This window comes from Pelodiscus sinensis, chromosome 18, assembly GCF_049634645.1.
Source record: "Pelodiscus sinensis isolate JC-2024 chromosome 18, ASM4963464v1, whole genome shotgun sequence".
In the NCBI taxonomy this organism is placed as follows: Eukaryota; Metazoa; Chordata; order Testudines; family Trionychidae; genus Pelodiscus; species Pelodiscus sinensis.
In genome coordinates this window covers 3,769,776-3,784,527 of record NC_134728.1, presented here as the reverse complement: position 1 = coordinate 3,784,527, position 14,752 = coordinate 3,769,776, and the positions used below count along the sequence as shown (strand labels likewise).

Genomic DNA, 14,752 nt, shown 5'->3' with positions numbered 1-14,752 from the left:
TGCTACTAGGCTATTGGTTGTTTTTTAAGTTTTTCCTATTACAGACTAACTCGGGTACCCCTCTGAAGCTTAAGATACTTTGTCTATTGTAGGTAATGTTGTGGAAAGTAAGATGTTTAACTGTGTTGGCCACCTTTTAAAGAGATGTATTTCAGGGAAGTCCTTCATTGTTGAACTTCCACTGGAAGCCCATTCTAATAAAACAAACAACCTCAAGTAACTGCCATTTTGATAGTTTAGTGGGATTTCTAACGAGTTATGTATTAACGTTTTAAGCATGTTTCAATAAGAGTTGGTATAGTTTAAGGAGGCTACCAGATTGAGGGTTCTGAAGTTTACAGCTTTGATCCTATTGTGTTGTTTAATAGATAATGACTATTTCTCATTTTACAAAAGGTGGATTAGAACATGTGAGCATGACAGTCCTTAGGCTTACACAGGATGTTATTTTCTCTGTCAGATCAGGCTGTATTTTATTATTTTGTTAAAGAACTAAAGGAGGGAATTCTATTGTTCACCAACCGATTACACTGACTTGGTTCAATTGAGTGTATCTGGAATTTACTAGTAAATGCTGGAAGTTGTAGAACTAGGTGAATTCTAACAGCACTTTAGATTTGTATTTTTAATATTTAGTTTCACACGTAGGCTGTAAAATGTGATCAGCGTCACTCTGACCTATAGCTTTAAGTTGATATCTGGTTAAATAAAATTTAAATCTGCTGAGGTTTAAGAGTCCATAGTTAGTTTTACTAGTATGTATAAGTCCTTTTTTTTGTTTAGAAACAATTTCTATTCTGTTTTTGCAGCTTATTTGTTAATATGCTTTCAGTAGAATCAAATTACTATATTTGCACATTAACTTGTGGAGAAAATATGTTCAGACTCCAGTTATTGTTTCAGTGGGGGAGGATTTGTCAGGGTCCCTATAGATGAGCTTTCATGGTTCGCTGGTCTTTTGGGAGGCAGTGTTTTGTCAACCTTTCTTCATCAGAGGACCAGATTTTTCCTTCCCTTGGAGGCCGTTCTAATAACGGATAGATCAATCAGAAAGGTCCAGTAGAATAGTGAGAGACTTTCTGTTTTGGAGATTGGGGATGCTTTCTCTGCTGTGTCCTTATCTGTTTGGTCTCTGGAAAGTGAGAGGCTGTACTCGGCAACTAATATGGTCATTGTGCACAGTCATGCAGAACAGTGTTACAATTTACCATATTTTGAAGTTAAGCCCAGTAAAATATTAAACGCTTTGAATGGAATATCTAATACATATCTTTTAAACCACTGGAGATAAACTCTCCAAGGCTTAACTATTTTTATCAATTAAAATTTCCTCTGCTCAGATTGGTTAGCAAGTTAATTTATTCTCTTGTAAAATAAAAATAGTAGTATGAAACTATAAATATCCTGATCTCCATAGTATCTGTTGTCTACTATTTTCACAGTGTTGTAAAACTGCAATGCTTCTGTCTTTCTACAGTGGATTTTTAATTGTAGGATTACTAAAATTTGCAGCTGTTTGGTGGTGGTTTATATCACCCAGACAGGGTTTGAGAGCTTGCTATTTATTTATTCCTGGTTTCTTTCAATGGGTTGTAACATTCTGCAAAGTGAAAAATAGTCTAGTTAATCCTACTGGTCAAAGGTACCACTAGTTTCAGTTAATTTTTTCACTTCCTAAACCAGCAGGAGACTTGTAGTCACATAGGCTGCACCCATTGTGGGAGAGGACTATTGCATACCTGCCATGGAGGGAACCGTTTTCTCCTTAGCACAGTGTTTCTTTGGAGTATTGCCCATTTTTCAGTGTTAGTTTGAGGTATTATTCCAGGGCCACCCTAACCTGATTTCCATGCATACACAATTCTGGATTGAGTGAAGTGGTGCTTTAAACTCTGACTAGCCACTCGCGGTGTGGGTTGAGCTAGTAATAGAGTGGGAGCTCAGTTATTTTGTACAGCTCAAATATTTTGCAGCGTGACTGCTGTCATGCAAACTAGGCTAACTTTAGTGCAGTTATTGTGGGCTAACACTGCAGTGAAGGTAAAGCTGTGGGTTAGCTGTTAGTATCTTATGCAACTATCCTAGGAATTCGGACAGTCTGTTGTAGATAGAGGGCTTTGGTTGGTGGTTTGTACCATATTAATGGATATTTTGTAAAGGTGTTGCTAATTTCTTTTGCGGAAGGTCTGTATCCATTGTGACTCCAATGTACAGTTTCCTGCTTATAAAGTATTCAACACTTCAAACTTGAGTATATTCTGTTTGACGCTTTTCCGAAAGGCTGGAAGTTTGAATATGATAGTTCAGTATTGGAATTGGATTGCACAAAGTAAAATTCCATGGATTTAACGAGGAATACATAGTAGCAATGTTCCCACTAACCTTTTCCATCTATGTGTGTGTTTTTTTCCATCCACGTGCAGAATTAATTCTTTATGTGCACCACCAGTAGAAACAAAAAACCTAACTTTGGGCTCTGCTAATCAGCTGGCTCTGATCTCTCCCGAGTGGCTGCACAAACACATAGCTTACAGGGAACACTGCATAGTAGCACAAAGTTTGTCGAATTTATGTACCTAAAATTTTAGTGACATCACATGAGACATTCTGGTGAAATGGTCTGTACAGGTACATTAGCCGATAAAATGGGATTTGGTCAGGGAAAAAAGGGCTAGCAATCTCAATCTTTATAATGTTTTTTCAAGGGTACCTCACATTGGTCAGGTTAATATGTAGAGAGAAGGACTGAATGAGGATAAGTGCCTGAGAAATTGGAGCGAGAGGAGACTTATGCATACACAGTAAACATGTTCTGTCATAAGAGAGTACCGGATGCAGCTCAGAACCAAATACCACAACTGTGGAACATTTATTATCAAATGATCCTTTGGTAATCCTGCTGGGGCTTTCTAGTGGAAGTGGTCACACACAAGGAAGTGAAGAATTACTTTCTCATCTGCTAGTAGATGCAAGGCACTGAAAACCTTGGGAAAAAAAATAAATAGTCCAAAGCTAGAGGAATCATTCAGAAGTGTGGGAGGTTATTGTTAAGGAAAATTGATGCACCAACAATGTACCCATAAATATAGACAGAGGAAAATTGATATTTAAGTATTTTGGTTACAATTTCTTCAGTACTTAAGTAAACTCACCTGCCCCCGAAAGGAACGCTTTCCAACTTCGGGTATTAACAGTTGATGAACTTGCCTGGTTTGTTAAATGTGTAATCAGAAGTTTCTCTATGTTTTACAGAATTCCAGAAACAACATGCTATGGTAGTATGAAGATGCTATGCTCACTCTGTAATATAGTAGCACCCTATTTAATAGGGATGTCACAGTATAAACAAGCAAATGGTTAACTGATGAGCTTGGGTTCATCAGTTAACCTTAAGCAGCATGGGAGTGCAGGGGATGGGGGAACCGGTGCTCATGGGGGAGGGTCAGGTTTTAAGCCAGCTCAGGTGGAGCTCCCCTCCCCGCCCCCACATGTAAACACTTATCTGCTGAAAATTTCAGTAGGTACACGTTTACCAAAATAAATTAAGTTTAACATACCTACTATTTAATCATCAAATTTTTCATTTTATTCCTGTATATTTCTCTAATTGTCACTGTTGGGAGATTTTGTCTCTGATATTTACAGGGCAAGGATTTGTAAACTACTTAACTTCCAAAATAAATATATACAGTTTGAACAAATATTTTAATAGTATCAATTATATGTAAGTAGGAAATACATTCTGTAGCTCTATTTCACTTGTCACAAAACAGTATCTGCCAAAAGAACCAATACCTCTTTTACTTTGTTTCCAATAATAGTGTGGACTTTTCTGATCCAGAAGTGGAACTTGTTTGTTTTTGGTATTCTATTTTTTGTCTGAGAGATTATTAGGTTTAGCCTTTGTTCTCTGCAAACTGAGAAACTCTTCATATCTTTCATTCTTTCTTTAAAGTCTGCTTCTTTATGAGTTTTGGGGTATCTTGACATGAAGATAGCTATACTAACGTTTGGTTATAGATTGAGCCTGTTTGTAAAATGAGGCCTTAATCTCTGATAAATCCACACAGTCTTTTTGGTTAACTTTGTTTCACACTGACTTTAATGGGACTACTAACAATATGTAAAGTTATGCACACGGGCAAATATTTCAAATTTGAGCCAAAATTATAAAAAGCAAGACATTTTTTTAAATATGCAGGTTACATCGCACAAACAAGTAAAGGCTTAGTTGAGAATAAATGAAGCTGTGGATATCTTTATATTCAATAAAAATAGATACATTTTCAAGAGCCTTACAAACATTAGACTTTGAAGAATTCAGGCTTGGCAGTGTGATTGGTAGAGCACACGGTGGTGGAGAGGGCAGTGGGGGGGGGGGGGGGCGGGAGGGAGGCCAAAGTACAGGATTAAAATCCTCCTTGAGGCAAAGTTAGAATAATGCTAATCCATGCACCCAATAGTAAAACTTTCAAGTTTGTTAATTTGAGACCTGAATTATAATACCCCGATGCAGTGTCTTTTTAATTATGTTCCTTGTTAGTGAAATCATTTCAGAAATTGAGAGTCAATTATTATTCTGGTTTTGGAAATCTTAGCTGGGTTAGTAGAAATGTGTTAGACACATGTATGACTTCATCTGGTATTTTCATTTTTAAAAAATCTGCCATTTTCTTCAAAACTAGGACTTCTCTTATTAAATATTTCTACAGGTTAAACTTCTCTAGTTTGGCACTCTCTCTGGTCTGGCAATATCCTTATACCAGCATGATTTCAGTTAGCCAGATGTCTGCTTCTCATGCGCCAGTAAGAGATCAGGAAGCAGTGGAAGTGTTGATGCTGCTGCTGGATAATATTGACCTCCCGTGGTCTGGCAAATTCTCCGGGTCTTCACTGGTCAGGTTTCGAGGTTGCTGGACTGTTTCAGGAACTGCATTACATGTAAATACTAAGTGGAACTCAGGCCTAAATAATCCGGTCTCAGTAATTTAAGATCTTATTTAGAGTACAGGTTGGACCTTGCTAGTCCGGCACCCTTGGGACCTGACTGGTCACGAATGAGGGGATTTTCCGGACCAGGGAAGGTCCCTCTCCTTGTGGCTGTATTGCCACCGGGTTAGGGCTTCAGCTTGTCCCTGCTGCTGCCTCAGTCCCCCAGGGCTCTTGCTGGCCTCATTGCTGCCCTGGGGCCAGAGTGCCGCAGCTGGGGCAGAGCTGTTCAGCTGCCTAGCTCTATGGCTGGGGCCAGAGCTCTGCGGCTGGGGATGAGGGACGGGGCCAGAACTCCGTGGCTTGGGCTGGAGCTCCCTGGCTGCTGCTGAGGATGAAGTTTCCTGGCTTCTGGAGCCAGAACATGGCTGGAGCTCCCTGCCTGGGGCTGGAGGTCCATAGCTGCAGCCAGGCTAGAGCTCCCAGAATGCCCCACCATGCCATCTGTCTCTCTCCCCCCTCCTCAACACACACACACTCTGGGCTCCCAGCTGAGTCGCTGGTTCCCCTTACAGAGCTCTCTTCTGGGAGTCTGGTCCTGGAACATCTGTGGTCCATGCCGGCCCACAAATGTTGCTGGACCAGGGAGTCTTGATTAAGGGAGGTACTACCTGTATTAAAAAGAGCTTTGGTAAACTCCAGTTTTCTTATTTTTTGTCTATGGGATGATCCATTTTTCTAAAATTGACTTCTACTCCACAGTTTATTTTTCTTTAGTCTCTGGTGCTCCCATTAGTTGTTGAGGGGGCTACGTTTCTATACAACATCTTCCATTATTTCGCTTAAATAGGAATATCTAATCACAAAGGAGGGTAAAAAAACAAAATCTTAAAACCACAAAGCAATATGTAAAACTGGAACATGGGAGAGGAGGACTTTGAAGCTTACTGAATTATTAACTACTAGCAAATTGCCTTACATTTAACTTGTGCTAATTCCCTAATGATCCTTGACATAAAACAGATGCTCTAGTTTGACATAGATAGACAAAAAACTAATTCTTGTGAATTTGAGGCATATTTAATTTTCTCCTCCAAAGACCTCTTACATAAAAAGTAGAATGGTGTTCTAAACATGGTGAATGTGGAACAAAGTGTATAAGGTGACAGGATCTCTGACGTACAGATGGAGTAATTGAACTCCAGTAGTCATACTGAACACAGATTTTCTTACTATTGTCCAGAGATTTGAAGGTGATAGATAATATGGAATTCTAGTTTTGTGATGGACTCTAGTCCTCTCAAAAAACATTTTTACTGCCTTGTGAACTGGTGGTAGAAAGCAGTTTTTTCGTCTCCTGGCTGTCACTCCCTCTGGAAATCCCCACAAGAAGTTTCTACAAAAACTGAAGATAGCAGTCTCCAGGTTTCCTTCAATATAAGGACACAGGAATGAGAAATTCTGTCTTTCTTTCCAGGAGCAAGGTGTTACCTGTTTTTTCCACTTTTCTTTTGCAGCTATACTGCCTGTCTCAGACTTACTGTTGTGTGATTTTTGTTAGGCTCAGAGTTAGTGTTCCTCCTTCCCTCTCAAGTATCAAAGAACCCAAGGACTAGAAAATTCTCAGTATGCAGCACATCTCTTTGCATGAAACATAAGCAATTTGTCTTCACTTTCAAGGAATTTCATGGCCTATTTCCACCCTACCTGTCATGCCATTCTCTATCGAGATGACTTCTGCCTTTGATCGGTCTGCTGATGGCACCCTCCATTGCCAACTCCATTAAACTTTCAAACAAGCTCTTTCATGCCTTTGCCTACTCTATCCATCACACTTAGGAGGAGCCCCACTCCCCCACCATCTACAAAGTTACGTCACGATGCTCCTTCAAAACCTTTCCATGGTACATAGAAAAATTTGATAGCACATCAGTGAGATAACTGCTGAGACTGGTTATGCTGACCAATATTGTCTCATTGTTTCCTTTTACTGTATTATTTAGTGTTATCCTTGGATTGTAAGATGTGTGAGACAGAGACCATCTTTTTGTTGTGTATGTTCTACCCATAGTGGGATGCTGGTCCATGATTAAGATTTTTAGGTGCTACAGTAATGCAACTATGGTGCTTTTGCAGTAAGCCACCTACTATGGCCCTGCACAGCCTGGTTTCCGGTACTCTTTCCACTTGTATACGTAATATTTGAGTAGAGCCTTAACTCAGAGCAGAATAATTGAGCTCCCTCACTTTCTTTGGGGGAAATCTCCACTCTAAACTGACTTTAGCTCTCATGCAGTCTGTCTGTAGCTTGACACTGCCATTTTAGCATGTTGGTTTTTCAGGTTTGGAGAAATATTACTGTCAGCCTTCCAGCTCAAGATTCCTGGCAGATTTGCATGGCCTACAGTGAGAAGAGCCTGTCCCACAGGGAAACGTTTTGGGGGGGAGAGCTCAGAGCTTCAACATCAAATGTATCTTCCAACTTTCCACTTCCTCTTTACTGCCCTTAGAAATATGGGCAAGCCAGCTAGGATCATCCAGCTTCTGCTCTACTTTTGTTAATGATTCTTTCAGCCTGCCAGGGTCTTGGTGATTGGGAGGGAAAGTACTACTTTGTCCTTTATTGGTAGACTCTAGAATCAGGTAAGAATATACTGAACAGAAAATAGTGAAATCCAGTGAGAAGTGCTCCTCATCTAGGGAGGTTAGCAAATGCTCTGTGCATAAGGACAAGGCTAGTAAACATTGATTCAGTTTAGCTCTAGGGGCTTAGTCTTAAAGGGGCCCAGTTAAAGAAGCCCTGCTTGAATTAAAAAGAGTTTCTTTTTTCACATTCCTGAGGAGACTGTTATATTATTGCAGACCTTAAGGAACCTCTATAGACAAAGCAATGTGTGAAACAATAGCTCACCTTTTGAAGTCATCAGTGAAAGTGTGATTGTACGTCCTGTTTTTAAAGGCATGACTCTGTATTTAAGCTAGCCAATAAGTGTCCCACTTTTTTTTTTTTTTTTTTTTTTTAATGGGCACATTTTTCTGTATTGTTTGTGTCCCATTAGTACTGGTGGGTCCTGCTGTCGCCTGAATCCCTGTTCGCCAGCCACCTACCTACCAGCAAAGAGTGGGGGGGGGGGGGGAGTGTTCCAGTGGCTGAAGGCTGGTGGCAGGGCTAAGCTGCAACACACGCTGGACCGACCCCTCCCCCTGCTGGTCCATCAGCACAAGATCCCTCTGCATGCCAGATCTTGGACAGTATGGCCTCTGCCCCTCATTCTGTTTCCAGACAGCAATGGTTATGCACTGTGAGTTGTGGTGACTAGTGAGAGCAGGCAGGCAACAGGCAGCAGCCAATTTTGTGTCACCTCTGCTGTTCACCCATTGGCCCTTTTACATGTTCCTCCTCTTGCTGTCCTCTACCTCCACCTGCTGCTCCTCCATATGCTCCCTTGCGTGGCATCCCTCTCCCAGTGCTGCATAGAGATCCAGTTCCTGTATGGAGTGCTTAGCTCACCAACAGACTGGCTAGCAGGCCCCTTCCCTCACAGCCACTAGCTGAGTGGACACTCTGGGAATGTCCAAGACTTTCCAGCCCAAGGTGCTGGCCAGGAATGGGCAGGGACGGTTAGGTCAGTCAGTCACCTCCCGTGTGAGAGTGGCAGGGGTGTGTGTGTGTGTGTGTGTGTGTGTGTGTGTGTGAGATCTCTCACCATGTAAGTCCTAAAAGCATAAAAATAAGATAAATAAAAAGAATCCAATTACACAGTATTTCAACTTGATGTTAGTCAACTTGATGTTAATTTGAATATTTGTACTTCACAGATCTGATTGTCGTTAAATTCATTTGAATATGAGTCATTTTACCTGGTGTCCCATAATCAGCACAGGGAACCCTAATCAGAGAGATCTTATAGCATATCATTTATCTGCTTTTCCCTCTCCTTTTTTTCCCCTTAAAGGATTACTGAAAGATTGTACTTCAGTAATCCTACTCCTCAGACTCTTAATAAATCCAGATCTGCAGTGGAGAGCTAAAACTCACTCCTTTCAGCCATATTTCAAGGAGAAACTTTTATATCTATTGATCTAAAAGAATACCTCCCCATCCCAATTTTTGAAAGTAATTGGTGGTGATTTAGTTTTGAATACTAGCTGCTTTCATGGGCGGGAGAAGGAATTCAGGCAACACAACTTTTTATACAGTGCAATGATCACTTGTAAGGAAGGCACTCAGTAGAGTGAGTATGGTAAAATAATTCAGATTTTCCAGGCAGAGGAATAGCCTGCCTTTGCCATGGATATTTTGTTCAAGCCTTGAAACAAGGAGCTTCTCTACTTCCCACTGAGTGTTCTGCTTTGCAGAAATATGCCAAAAATTCAGTTGGAAAAAGCTGAAGTAATTATAATTGCCCATACTTACTGGGGCAGCCCTATATCTCTAATATCTTACTCAGATACATAGCACTTTCAATCCATTTTCATGGGGTTGGGGAGTTTTCTGTTCGATCAAGGTTTAGTGACAGACGCAGGACTGTTCACTTCTTATTTTACCTCACCAAAACAGTACCTTCTGCCTTATAATGGAGGCTCCTATATGTTCACAGCTATTAAACAATTAGATACTAATTTATAATTCCATTGCAATGGACGTCAAATAAGATCAGTAGACTGGGTTTGGGAGAGTTAAAAATTTTGCTGGAGAAACATTAAAATAATTATGGGATTAGAAACACACAAATGAGATTGTGAATACTGATGTGTGGTATTGGGGAGGGTTGCTTCATGTATTCCAAATAACTTTTCTGAAGATGGAATTATTTCACCTGAGAGACAGTCAAAGATAATGTGCATAATATCAGTGGAAATAATTCTCTCAGGTCCCTGGAAGGAGAATACATGTCTGGCAGAAACTGAGTGGATAATGAGCTTAATTCCTGGTATCACAGAAGAAAAATCAATCACTCTGTAAGACAGAGGTGCCTAATTTAATGCTGTATGGAAACCATATATGAACTATGTCCATGTTGATATTGTAGTATTAAAATTTAAATAGTCGTTTATCACTTGTCTTGTGAATTTGATCCTATTTGAATTATGGAAAAATAACCTTTTAATTGTAACAATCTTGTTTTATGAATTTCTTTAGAAAAATCAACTTTTAATATTTTGGCTGTTTTAAGAGGGGAGACTTCTTGTAGTTAAATGTGTGTATATATATATTTTAAATTACATGTCAGGGATTATATATAATATACAATATATGGTGTATTGTATATTATATTCCCTTAACATTCTTTAATTTAAAAAATTGAATTTAAATTAAAAATACAGTTATTGATGTTGGCAAAGCTAGTAGCATCATCCAGTCTTGGTAGGAATCTACTGTAAGGGTTTGCTGAATTGGTGATTAAAAGTCCAGGTTTGATGAACAAATACTGTTCTCGGAGTCTGAGAATCCTTACTAAGCATATGTCCACAGTGTCTGGTAAACAGAGTGTTTTAGTGGCCCTGTACTGAAAAAAGTATGGTTATACAGAGAATAAATCAAATCCATTCAAGTTCAAATATTATTGCTACAGGATACTACTCAGTGGTTTACATTATGTATGTAAAATCCTGTTTAATCAGTTAACTGGTTAAACGTTATGTCTTAACTGGTTAACCACTTAAATGGGGGTGGGGGGGTTGTTCCAACCCTGTTGGGCTGGAATGGCCTTCCTGCCCACCGTGGCCAGGATGAGTGGCCCCTCTCTCTCACTGCTGCTCTGTCTGGGCAGGAATGTCACCGCAGACAGGGGCTGCTCCAGCCCCTGCTGGTTAACTGTAACCAGTAAGCATCATCCAGTAATGGTGATGATTACCAGTTAATTGATTAAGCATTCACATCCATAGTTTGCATTCATTAAGTGTTTCAATTCTAGCTCTTTATAGAGTCTTAAATGGTAAAAACTGACAGGTAGTTTACTAGGACAGGTATTTTACTAGGATAAAAACTGACAGGTAGTTTACTAGGACACAGAGCTTGTCTACAACACTAACATGTTGCATGTTAATTGGACCTTGTTGACCGCTTGTGTGCACTAAAGATTCCCTAGTGTTCTGTAACAGTACTGCTTGAAACAGTCCTATGTTAAAGCACACTAGGGAACCTTTAGTGCACACCAGCAGGGTACTCCTGCAGCAATTAATGCACATATCACTGCACTTTTAAAAATCTTACCTCCCATAGTGTGTTATCCAACTGTGTAAACAAGCCCTTATTGACAAACTTTTTCAGCATAATCCTGTAGTAACTTAAAATATAGTTATTGGTACATGTAAAATAACATTTGAGATATTCCTGTATGATGTAGAATTGAACTTTCACTCTGATTTCTTTTAATGTGAATTATTTGAATACTAGTATTATGGGTAAGATTCATCACATTAGGAACACACAATCTGTGTTGGGCAGTAATTTTTGTTTTATGATAAAATAGTCCTAGAAGAGCTTTTAGTCTGGTACAGTTTGAAATCCTTTCACCAGTGCTATTGACAAAATACATTCTTACCATTGTTTTGTGTTTTGAGGTAACGCTTTGCTTACTCTCTTCAGAGTCTGTGGACGAGGAAACTGGAAGATTCCCAAATGAATAACCGAAAGGAAGATATGGAAATTGCCTCCCATTACCGTCATCTGCTTCGTGAGCTCAATGAGCAGAGACAGCATGGCATCCTCTGTGATGTTTGCATTATAGTGGAGGGGAAGATCTTCAAGGCTCACAAAAACGTTCTGCTCGGGAGCAGCCGCTACTTCAAGACTCTGTACTGCCAGGTTCAGAAAACATCTGATCAGGCCACTGTCACTCATTTAGACATTGTAACTGCACAGGGCTTTAAAGCTATCATTGACTTCATGTATTCTGCTCACTTAGCATTGACCAGCAGAAATGTTATCGAGGTGATGTCTGCTGCTAGCTATCTTCAGATGACTGATATTGTACAAGCCTGTCACAATTTCATAAAAGCGGCTCTTGACATAAGTATAAAGTCTGATGCCTCAGATGACCTTGTTGATTATGAACTTGGGGCTGCTTCCAGCAGTAGTACAGATGCTTTGATTTCAGCAGTGGTGGCTGGTAGGAGCATTTCTCCATGGTTAGCTCGACGAACAAGTCCAGCAAACTCTTCTGGTGATTCAGCCATTGCTAGCTGTCATGAAGGAGGGAGCAGTTATGGAAAAGAGGATCAGGAACCAAAAACAGATAGCCACGATGACATTTCATCCCAGTCTCTTTGGTCCAGTGACATGGGCTATGGGTCTTTGCGTATCAAAGAGGAGCAAATTTCACCTTCTCATTATGGAGGGAATGACTTGCGTTCTGCCAAGGATAGTGCAATACAGAACACTTTCTCAGAACAAGGAGCAGGAGATGGCTGGCAGCCCACAGGACGCAGAAAGAATAGAAAAAATAAAGAAACTGTGCGTCATATTACACAGCAAGTAGAGACTGACAGCAGGGCAAGCTCTCCAGTGCCATCTTTTTTATCTGCCTCCGGATGGCCATATAACAGTCGTGACCCAAGTAAGAGGGTTTTTTTTCTTTTTCTTTTCAAATGTATCCCTAGTTGTTACAGAATTGATGTCCTAGTCATCTCATAAATATTTATGAATGAAATAGTAGCTCAAGTCAGATCCTTGATGTACATCTGTTTGTCACCAAAACTCCCATTCTTACTAGGAGTGTTGATAAGGTAAAGGATTGAAACTGCCCACCTATTAGAATAGTCATTTCAGGTAAAGGTTGAGGAGCATGGGGTGTGTAGAGTAAATAGTCTTTTAATTGCTACTGCATGTACTCTAATCTCTGCAGCTTAATGAGACTACTGTTGCTAACATTGCCTGTGAGGTACCTACATGAGCACCAATTTTAGTTGTACGGCCTGCTTAGATAACACTGTAGTTGTTCCTCTGTAGAGCAGTAGACAGATGGCAGTTAAGGACAACGTAGCATCCACGTTCCTCCTTAATCTAATATCAGCCAAGTGTTTAGTGGCTTTACATGGAGGACTTCCATTCTTAGCTTTATGATTAGTTTATTATGAATAGCTGCAGTGTTTCAGATGACCAACTTCAAATGCATTGTAAGGGAGACAAACACTCTCTTGGACCTTTTTTAAATCGTCATCCTTGTTTATCTTTAAAATCATGAGGATTGTCCATCTACATGTACTATATTCACCAATTATATAGGTTCAAGAATAAATATTTGCCTGTCAAAGTTATGGCCAAGATTTTCAAAAGAGGCTCAGGGCGTTACACTCATTGAAATTCAATGGCACTATGGTGCACAACTCCCTTGGCATTCTTTGGAAATCCTAGCCTGTCATGAGTTATTAGCAAAATCTGTGTTACTGCATGCTGGTAGGTAAAGCCAGAAAAGGGGAAGAAGGGAGAAAGAGAGAGATGAATAAGTAAATATGATTACATGCTTTCATATATCTTGTAAAAAACAGAACTATAATTTTAGGGAAAAGATTTGATATATTTGATGATACTTGAAGCTGAAGGGCAGTATTAATAAAAGATTTGAATGTTAAATGTTTTGAAAAGTCAAATTAGATGGAATGGGTAACAGTCTAGAAATATTTTTGGATTTATTTTGTTGTGTGCAGCAGCAAACTTGCATGTAATTTTGATCATTCTTATTGGTTGATGATAAAAGCCTAAATTATTTAATATTTTAAAACCAACAATGCCAAATAACCTAGTGATAATATTGGATTATAATGATTTTTGCATTTATAGTTCTCAAATTTCAGGCTTAAATAAAGCCTGTTGTTCCCAGTTAAGTGCATATGATGTTGTTTAAGCGTAAGTATTTCTGGCTTGCACACCACCTCATAAAAAGCACTCAAGCATTTATATTATCCACAATGTGGACATTTTGGACTGGTTTATAGAGTAAAATACAAGTATGCTGGAATGACTGTGAAAGTGGAACTGCAAAATTAATTGCAGGGGTATGTTCAAGGATTGTTTTAAAAGTACAGTTGTCTTAAAACATATGTCAGAGATATTCAGTGCACAATATAAGAGATTCTGCTGTTGGAATTGATAGGATCTGTGTAATTGAGTTCTTCATTGTTAAGGCACTGAACATATTAACTTGAAAATGGTCACACAAACACCCTCCACCCAAAAAAAGATTTCCAGCATTGATTCAGTGCAGTCCTCAGCATTCACGGAAGCAGACAACGGTCCGATAGTTTAAGGCAGCCTTAATATTTTGTGTATTAACACTTCTCTCGCTACAAAGATTTTCCTGCTGCGCAACAAAATGACATCATCAGGTTCTCTGGCTGCTTTTGTGGAGGGTGGTGGAGGTTGGAGAGCACAGGGCGCAGCCCCTAGTACGCCCTATTTACTGAACTTTTAAAATTCAATCCTTTTTAAAAACCTACAGATTTCAGTAGTGCCATTCAATCAGAGAAACTAATTAGAAACAACCTACAGTACTTTATTTTTGGCATTTCGCTCGCTCACTTTGGACAGTGATCAATAAACAAATGGTGGGATTCCAGCACAGATAGGAACCTAGGGTATGTCTACACTACCACCCTAGTTTGAACTAGGGTGGTAATGTAGGCAACCGGAGTTGCAAATGAAGCTCGGGATTTGAATTTCCCGGGCTTCATTTGCATAAAGCCAGGCGCCGCCATTTTTAAATGTCCACTAGTGCGGACTCCGTGCCGCGCGGCTACACGCGGCACGGAGTCCGCACTAGCAGACATTTAAAAATGGCGGCGCCTGGCTTTATGCAAATGAAGCCCGGGAAATTCAAAT

General features: G+C 39.8%; 1 protein-coding gene across 6 annotated transcripts in view; it reads left to right on the top strand.

Moving 5' to 3' along the window:
• ZBTB46 (zinc finger and BTB domain containing 46) overlaps positions 1-14,752 on the top strand; it is a 110,682-nt gene that overhangs the window by 19,399 nt on the left and 76,531 nt on the right. For all 6 annotated transcript variants that reach the window (XM_075900980.1, XM_075900979.1, XM_075900978.1 and 3 more), the window contains one exon: positions 11,522-12,491. In XM_075900980.1, the coding sequence (XP_075757095.1) occupies positions 11,555-12,491 (937 nt within the window). In that variant the 5' untranslated portion in view covers positions 11,522-11,554. The remainder of the gene's footprint in view (positions 1-11,521; positions 12,492-14,752) is intronic.